The 9,146-nt window shown below is 36.3% G+C and overlaps 2 protein-coding genes across 2 annotated transcripts; one reads left to right on the plus strand and one right to left on the minus strand.

Annotated features, from left to right (window-relative positions):
- The first annotated feature begins 1,296 nt into the window (after positions 1 to 1,296).
- Positions 1,297 to 2,671, plus strand: LOC145114490 (protein LIFEGUARD 2-like). The gene is made up of 4 exons (XM_079050507.1): positions 1,297 to 1,684; positions 1,764 to 1,877; positions 1,948 to 2,105; positions 2,203 to 2,671. Exons 1-4 carry the CDS (start codon positions 1,429 to 1,431, stop codon positions 2,407 to 2,409), a joined length of 735 nt encoding a protein of 244 aa, XP_078906633.1. The 5' UTR covers positions 1,297 to 1,428; the 3' UTR covers positions 2,410 to 2,671.
- A 63-nt stretch (positions 2,672 to 2,734) lies between these two features.
- On the minus strand, positions 2,735 to 5,489 carry LOC145114491 (VAN3-binding protein-like). The gene is made up of 6 exons (XM_079050508.1): positions 5,096 to 5,489; positions 4,799 to 4,921; positions 3,694 to 4,117; positions 3,351 to 3,575; positions 3,162 to 3,269; positions 2,735 to 3,086 (listed from the first exon to the last, which is right to left on the minus strand). The coding sequence occupies exons 1-6, from the start codon at positions 5,447 to 5,449 to the stop codon at positions 2,878 to 2,880; spliced, it is 1,443 nt and encodes a 480-aa protein (XP_078906634.1). The 5' UTR covers positions 5,450 to 5,489; the 3' UTR covers positions 2,735 to 2,877.
- Between the last annotated feature and the right edge of the window lie 3,657 nt (positions 5,490 to 9,146).

Consider the following 9,146-nt stretch of genomic DNA (forward strand, 5'->3'; position numbering starts at 1 on the left):
AAACTGGAAACATGAATTTTTGGTAAGCTAGATTTCCTTTGGCTGCACCAAGAATACAATCTTGTCGATGATTGATTCTATCATCGATCAAGGCCATTTTTATTGGAGAATTAATTCCTTCTTGAAATTGAGATTTTATTAGAATTTTTACTGCTCCGATGTCGACCATTCTAATTTTAGATCTTATTTCTGTAGAAATATCTTTTAGGTTCCTTTTTATTTGTTCTTTGGTTAATAGTGGTAGATAAACCGATCTTGTAGTATCTTTTATGTCGACAAACATTTCTTTTGTATTAACGAAGTAAAATATTTCGTTTTTTTTAACGTATTCAGAATATTAAATCTTGAGGGAACGTTTCTAAATATATTTTATTTCTTTATTTTAAGATCTAAGAAGATGGACTTCGGAAATACGTTGGTGGTGTAAAATACTTGTATCAGATCCTCTCTGTTGACAGGTTCTGGTTTTTTAATTATTTTTCATTGATTCTAAAAAGTCTTAAAACACATAGTACAAGAGAAAAAAAGAAAAATAGTAGAGAGAGAAATAGAATGAAATGGGTTAGGGAACCCATATAAACATCCCACCAATCCTAACCCTCCCATCCACTCCAGTGGGAATGGTGAGTACCAATGATATCTCCTTTCCATTTTACCATGACTCTATCCTCCTTAAGGATGGTGTTCACAATAAGATGATATTGTCACATCAGTTTCACGCACAAGGCATGGTGACCATAGTAATGTTTTAAGATACAATTATAAGCAACTAACAAACGTTATGAAAGAGATGTAGTGGAGGGATATGGATTGGTTTTTGCCTTCATATTTATAACACGATGGCCGAGTTCGAAGGTTCATTTGTTACTTGTTAAAAAACTTTGTATATTGCCTTCCGATATACCCTCAACGTAGGGCTTCGTTGTACACGCTGACAAGGACAATGGCCATGAACACAACCTCATACCTCCGTTCTTCATCATTGTGTGGAGAGTTATGGTCACCGCCACATTTGAGTATCTGACCACAACGTTCTTTCTCTATGAAAGCATTCTTCTGTTTTCTTTCTCGCGTGCACACCATCCCAACACAAATGTGGTGAGTCGTGGTGGTGTTGTGGTTCGTGAGAAATACTTCGTACCCATAATGGGTAGAATGTGTTTTAAGGGCACTCTCTTGTACACGTATATGTTTTTTTTTTTTTTTAGATGCGTTTAACGTTGCACGTACGACACGAATTCCTCGTTTCAATCTCCAAAAGTCAATCTCATAATCACATCTTGCATTTAAACAGAATCTAATCCCCCATCCATTTCCTCTTCGTCAAGTCTGGAATTCATCGATCATATCGTAATCCAGAACCCTAGTTTCCCAAATTTGGCTCCATTTCGTACTTAAACTTCCGAAGTTTTCACAGATCTGTTCAAGATGTGGGATCAACAACCGTTTCTAAAAAACGACATCGAGTCGGGATCAAGTCAGCCGCTATACCCGATGATGTTGGAGTCACCGGAGCTACGGTGGTCGTTTATTCGTAAGATATACTCAATCGTCGCCATACAATTACTCCTCACCGCCGCCGTCGGCGCCCTCGTCGTCACGTATCATCCGATCGTCATTTTTTTCACCACCACTAACGCCGGATTAGCTTGTTACCTTCTTCTCATCATTGCTCCATTCATCAGTATGAATTTCAAACAATTTCGTATTAATTTTGCTTTAATTGTTTGAGCAGTTTCCATTTAATGATTTTTGTTGTACAGCTTTGTGCCCATTGTCGTACTATTATCAGCGTCATCCCATCAATTATCTTCTTCTTGGGATCTTCACCATCACTCTTGCTTTTGCTGTTGGTTTGACATGTTCCTTCACTAGTGGTATGTCCATGGTGAATAATTAGTTCACGAATTTACTTTTTCAGTGTGTTGATCGAATGAATTTCTACAGGGAAAGTTATCTTGGAAGCAGTTATTTTGACTGCTGTGGTGGTGGTGAGTCTCACCGGATTCACATTCTGGGCAGCAAAGAGAGGTTACGACTTCAATTTCTTGGGGCCATTTTTGTTTGGTGCTGTTATGGTGCTTATCGTATTTTCCTTCATTCAGGTTATTCATTCATTTAACCCTTTTTTTTTACTCATTATAGATACTGAAAAATTTCAACCTTTGATTTGAAGCTGATTTGGTAATAATATTTTTGCAGATTTTCTTTCCTTTGGGGAAGATTTCAGTGATGATATACGGGGGTTTATCAGCGATCGTGTTCTGCGGTTACATTGTCTATGATACTGACAATCTAATAAAACGATACACTTACGATGAGTATATATGGGCTGCTGTGGCTCTATACCTTGATATCATCAATCTTTTCATTTCATTGCTTACCATTTTACGAGCTGCAGACACCTAGATCAATCATGGCGTTCACCATCTGTTCATACTTTAAAGGTACCCATGTATTAATCTTTGAATAGATTCTTTTCTTGATTATTATATTTAATTCTGTTGTTGGTAGGAAGAACAAAAAAAAAATGTGTAGGAAGTGACTTTCATAATCCATACTGGTCATGTATGTTGTATGTAGCAACTAGTATGTAGTACTGTACCTTTTTTTTTTCAGACTTTTGGTTTAAGTGAAATGAAATAAAGGAAGGGTTTTGTGCTTTATGTTATATCTCATGTCATCGTTATCATGTGTTTTTTTAATGTGAGAATGATGTTATTTTAAGTTCATATTTTCAAACTAAAACAAATCCAACTAAGGTTATATAACAAGAAATAGGAACATTGAAAAAGGAGCTTATAAGTTTTACTAAGCACACACATTGGTTATTACAATACAATTTACCTACACATTTGTTATTTGTTCCTCTTATATTTATTTGTTGAACTTCCTTTCATCTACCATGGAAAGAAGTCTTGACACACCTTGAGTCCACATATCATATTCTCTTTGCGTCCTGCATTCAAACTCCACCAATCCACGCCCAACTGTCCTCAGCCCAAAATACCGCCGCTCCTCTCCTCCATCAAACAAATGCCTCCCTGGCCATGCCATCATGTTCTTGACAACCTCCAACACCACATCTGCAAAAAATCACAGAATCAGATAATCAGTTTCAAAACACAGATCCAAAAACAAGCTTTAGTAGAACTACTTACTTTTCTTCTTTTTGGTAATGGTAGAACCGACATGTTTGCTCTTCATCTTTAGCATCACTTGACCTGTTCGATGAATGTAAACAGACACAACTTTCCAATGAAGATCACCTGCCATTTCATTTTCAAATTTAATTAATTAAATGGCTAATTTTATTAAGAAAGAAAGACAAGTTGGTTGTTAGTTTTTACCATTGCGAGTGCGTTTGAGTAGCTCACTCCCCCTGGCTAAGAGTTCTTGGTTACAGATCCCAAGAAAATTCTCTTCAGGGGGAAGGGGAGGTTGCTCACAGTAGCCATTATTCTTTCCTTGACTTTTGCTTTCTTTAAGGCCCCCTCGCTCCACTGGTATTACTGCTGCAATATTCCATACTTCCTTTAACGCCCTTGCCTTCAACGTTGCTGCACCACGTAAAGCTACAAAAACAACCAATTGTTAAATATTAAATGAAATGTATCAAAATGGACCCATTTTTAACAAAACATGTCAATATTGGTCCCTTTAGATTCTGTAGTGGTAGGGTTTGAGGTTTACCGGTTGCAGCAGCAGCGGTGAGAGTTAAAATATCTCCATGGGATTTTACATTAACTGCAGAGCTGACAGCAGCAACAAGGTGCTCGCGTTCAGCTCCCATGGCCTCCGCAGCCTCGACACACTGTGCAGCAACCAAAGTTGCAGCGGAGGCCACGGCCATATTGGTCTTGGCTATGTGCTCGTCTTTTTGTAAAGACGATGCTGCTGCAGTGGCAGCGGCAATAGTAGCTACTGCTGCTGCCACTCCAGCAACCGACACAGCTGCATGGAGCTGTGCGTTGTGAGCCCGCGTCTCTTCTTTCTTTTTCTCTCTCCTTTCCTTTAACCACCTTCCTACTGTTTTTCCGGCAGGGGTGGTGCTACACCCATATCCGCTTCTACCATTGGCAAACAAGGGTTGCAGGGTGTTGTTGGCCCGCAAAAACTGTATTTTATGAATAAAAAAATTGTGAAGTTGATGAATAATTTGACAAGGACTGGAGGTTTGACGGTCAAAATAAAACCAAAAAGAAAAGCTGTTGCACAAATACAAAAAAGAAATCTTTGTCCCCTCAAGGGATAATAAAGTTAAAGTTACAGGGGCATCGAAGGTCTCACTTTTATCTTTCCCTCCAGATTTAAAAGAACAAAAAACAGATCATCACTGTTGCAATGATTTTATCTGTCTTCAATGTTACTGTTCATATTAGAAAAAGCAAAGCATACACAGGCACAGCACTAACGACGTCGTCTTTATACAGAAAGCTCTGAGGTATTTTGCAAACAAAACCATCTTTATACGGCAACTTTGATTTGAAAACTCAAATAGCTAAAAGAATATAAATAAAAATATGTCCAATAAAATATATGACACGCCCTTTTTATGTTTTAACGCGTACATGGTACACTTTCAAGGTCATATTTGTAATGATGGAAGATATGTTTTCAAATTATTTGAACAGTTATAAAATTCAATTGTGTAAATATTTTTTTAACTTCCAATCCAGATAGGACAAAAATGAGATTGACGATTTATTAAAAACTAAAAAGATCAAAATTAAAGATCTGATCATGAATATATATTTGATATTTGTTGAAATAGAAACATGAAAGCGGAAGTGAGTACCTTAACGACGTCGTCATACTCATCGGACGGTGATATATGTGGACTGTCGATTTCTTCCATGTGCGATGGATTCAGTGGTCCACTACTGTGTGACAGCCTCCCTGATGCTAATGGCGATATATCCTGCCCCATTCATTCAATTCATAATTTGTTTGTTTAAATAATCATACAAAACATTAAATCCAATAACTACCATTACATCATCTGTTCACATCACATAAATATGATCTATTTTACGAAGGATAAATTAATCTATTAAAAGTATTTCAATGTGAATGAAGAAGACACGGAACTCACCGACTGTGACATGATTCGTTCAAGCACGAGTTGCGAAGTGGCGGAGGAAGCAAACGAAAATGTGTTGCCTGAAAGCGAAGCCGCCGTCGTCATAACCACTGACTCCTCCGCTGCATCGACGCTGAAAACACTACCGTTGTTCTCCGACGTAGTGTTCGAATTTGTGGTGTTTCTACTAGCGGTTATTCCGGCCTTAGGAATCAACGGAGACGGCGGAGAAATAGAATGCAGAGTTTTGGAGACTTGAAGCGGAGCATCACTCCATGATCTTGATAAAAACTCCATCGGCTTCCGTGGACTCTCCGGCAACTGAAATCCAACACCAGAATTCTGCTCCTGCCATAAACTGTCCATTTTCGTTAGTGCGAGCGAGAGTTGTGTTGTTATTATTTGTTTTTTGGACCTTACCTTATATAGAAAATATTTGACTATCAGTGTTAGAGACATACAGCCCAATAGATGTTCGGGTCGGGTCGATATTTGGTAAATGGTTTGTTATTTGGTTCCGGTAAAATAATCAACCATGTGATTTCTTTCTTTTTTAAATGACAAAACTTTGGATAGGATCCAAAATGTTTTCAACTTGTATGGAATATCCAAAATCAAGATTTTTTCTTATTTTTGGTCCAAAAAAACTTGAAAAGTCGATTTTACCATTTTTTATTTTTTTTTTCTATTTTCTTTATTTATTTTGGTATTTAAATAATTAAAAAAAATAAAAAATAAAATCTTACCTCTCTCTCTCTGTGTGTGTGTGTGTCTCTCTCTCTCTCCTAACCTAACCTAACCTAACCCAAATTCGTTCCTGTTCATCTTTAAAAATCTTCCACAACTCCATCGGCATACCCTTCACTTTGATCAGCCTCTTGCTGATGGAACCCCACCACTTGTCCCATGAACATACAATGAAACCCAAGTCAAAATCCAAAAACTAATAACAAATTGTTTGTCAAAATAATCTTAGGGTTCTAGTCAAAGAACCTGCAACTTCTTTAAATTGGAGAAATTGATCATCGATAAGCCTCCAGTAACCAAATTCCCTTTAATGTCGATCACTATAAGACTCTTTAACCCCCAAATTTTATTAGGCAACTCATCGATGATTCTTAAATGGAATTAAAAAAGCCTTAAATTCCAAGAGCTTCCGAATTACATTTGACAATCTCCCACCCAAAAAAATTCCCATTTTTAGCAAAAGAACAATTCCTTTTAAGGTCAAAATGGTGTTTATTCAAACAAGAAATCGAATGATGGTTGTTATGAGTTTCACGTGAATCCAAACAATGGCGGAGCCAGTAGGGGGGCAGCCGGGTGCTGCGCCCCCTCCAACTCTTTTAATTGTTTAATGATAGAATTATATATAATGTAGCCCATGAGTAATTATATGGCCTATCTCAGTAAACTAAATTCAAAGTCCCCTCTGTCTATTTTAATTTGTTAAAGTGGGTATCTCTTTTATTTTATTGTCGGGAGTTGATTTTCATTAGGAAGTTACCATTGCTTTCATTCTCCAATCAATAATAATAGGTAATCTTTAATTCTTACATATTTCACTAATTTTTGTAATTTTATCATGATTAGTAATTTGGTTTTTTATGATCATATTGTATATTTTGAGCAACAAAAGAGTCATTGATTCTTTTTTTAAATGAAAAGAAAAATGTTCATGAACCACAATTTTATATTGTTAGAGATAATATTAGAGGAAGATATTTATAATCTAAGCAGTTATCACGGTCGAAATTTCAATAGCGGTCACATGCCGCTATTTCAAATCGCGGTTATCGCGGTGATATAGCAGTGGTATAGCGGTTTTTTAATATTATATATAATTTATATTATATATTTATACAAAATTTATATATTAGATTATTAATGCTATATAGAATTAATATCATAAAAAATCATATAAAACATAACATAATTTATATAGAATATTCTAATATAGTAATATGGAAACTAAAAAGTGTCAAAATGTCATCGCAACTAAAGTCGTTTGTGATTTCTAAGTGCTGAAACAGACAAGAAAAGGAAGTTGTCATTTGTTGCTTTGTAGTTTGTAATTAATTATATTACTATTTGGACTTATTAAGACAAAAAGTGTAGTGGACTAATTAAAAAAATAAAGATTTAATATTGAAATAACACACAATCGTTTTTTTCTTTGTCAAAGTAGCCCAATATGTACGAAATTGTAAAAGCGGGTGTAGCGTCGCTATAGCGCTGATGAGGTTTGCGGTAAGTAGCGGTCAATAACGCCGCTAATAGCGCCACCGCTATTCGTAAACGCTATTTCAAAATAGCGGTTCAGTAACACCGCAAAATGCTATAGCGGCGCTATAGCACCGCTATAGCGCGCTATTGATAGTATAATTTATAATACATGCCTACAACTTTAAAAAATAGTACTTTAGTAATATTGACGAGCTACTTAGTGTTGAACCTGAATAAATGACTTTCTATTTTAAACTAGTAATCAATATTTTTTATTATCTTTTTAAGATTTAAGTCCCTCTTATTCTCAAATCCTGGCTCCGTCCCTGAATCCAAACCAAGAACAGAAATAAAAATAAGGGTATGTGGATTCCAGCTTGAAAGCATGTTGTGAGGATCGATTCTAGACTTTTGATTTCTACCCATCATATATGGGTTGTTTTGCAGGTTAGAAAACCCATATGAGATTGCAGCGGTAATGGTCACTGTTATTTGCAACGGTGGTGATCGTAGGTGGTTGTAATGGCGGAGTACCGGAATTAGATGGCGGCGACGTCGATTTTGCTAACCCCCAATATAAAAAACCACCAGTGAATGTGAATATGGAGATTAACCTTTAAGATCAAAACCACAACACAAAAACGGGGCTTGAAACTTGGATTTTTCGGTGTATCTAACGACGAAGATCTAGGTAGCAGTTAGACCACCGATCTATTTTTTTTCCGGCGCTTTGATCTCGTGGATGGTGGAGCTCGACAAAGATGTTTGGGTTTACTTTTTCGACAATGATGGTTGTTGTGTTGCTTGATGGTTTCCTTTTCTTCCATCTAATATGTGAACATGGTGCTCGACTGGATAGGGGGAGAGGACCGATGGGTGAGAAAGGAAGAAGGGTGGAACTGGGTTTTGAAGAAGATGATGGTGATGGATTGCGTTTTGGGAATTAAAACGAGAGAGAGAGAGAGAGAGAGAGAGAGAGAGAGAGAGAGAGAGAGAGAGAGAGAGAGAGAGAGAGAGAGAGAGAGAATTATCTTTTCTTTTTATTTTTAAATTAAATTAGTATTTGAAAAATTATAAAAAATACAAAAAAGAAAGTAAAAGGGCATAACGGTCTTTTCAAATTTTTTTGGAAAAAAAATACAGAAAAACCTTTATTTTGGACCTTTTATGTAAGTGGAAAAGTTTTTGGACTCCATCCAAAGTTTTTTGAATACCACATGGACCAATCTTGCAGTTTTGTCTTTTTAAATCCATAGACCTACATTGTAACCTACAATTTGGAGCCTGTCATAGTTGGTCAAAAAGGTTGTAGTGGACACAAACAACATAGTTAAATGATATAGTATATATATATATATATATATATATATATATATATATATATATAAAAGACTAAATGTGAACAAAATCAACAGTTGGCTACCTCATGAGTCATTTTCCCTTAGGTTGTGTTTGACGCGCCACAACTAATTTGTTTTTTGAGTTTTTATATATTGTCACGTTTGGCAACTCGACGACGCCACAAATGCATGAAATGGTGCGGTATAGGCGCACTTGGCACTTTGCACGACCCATCGGTCGCTAGCAGTTGAGCAAGTTTTATTTTTGGCGAAGTTCGGGTCAAACAACATAGTTAAATGATATAGTATATATATATGGAAAAAAAAGACCAAATGTGAACAAAATCAACAGTTGGCTAGCTCATGAGTCATTTTTCCTTAGGTTGTGTTTGACGCGCCACAACTAATTTATTTTTTAAGTTTTTATATATTGTCGCATATTGCAACTTGACGACGCCACGAATGCATGAAATGGTGTGATATAGGCGCACTTGGCA

The sequence above is a fragment of the Lactuca virosa genome, chromosome 5 (genome assembly GCF_052849685.1).
Source record: "Lactuca virosa cultivar CGN04683 chromosome 5, Lactuca_virosa_CGN04683_v6, whole genome shotgun sequence".
In the NCBI taxonomy this organism is placed as follows: domain Eukaryota; kingdom Viridiplantae; phylum Streptophyta; class Magnoliopsida; order Asterales; family Asteraceae; genus Lactuca; species Lactuca virosa.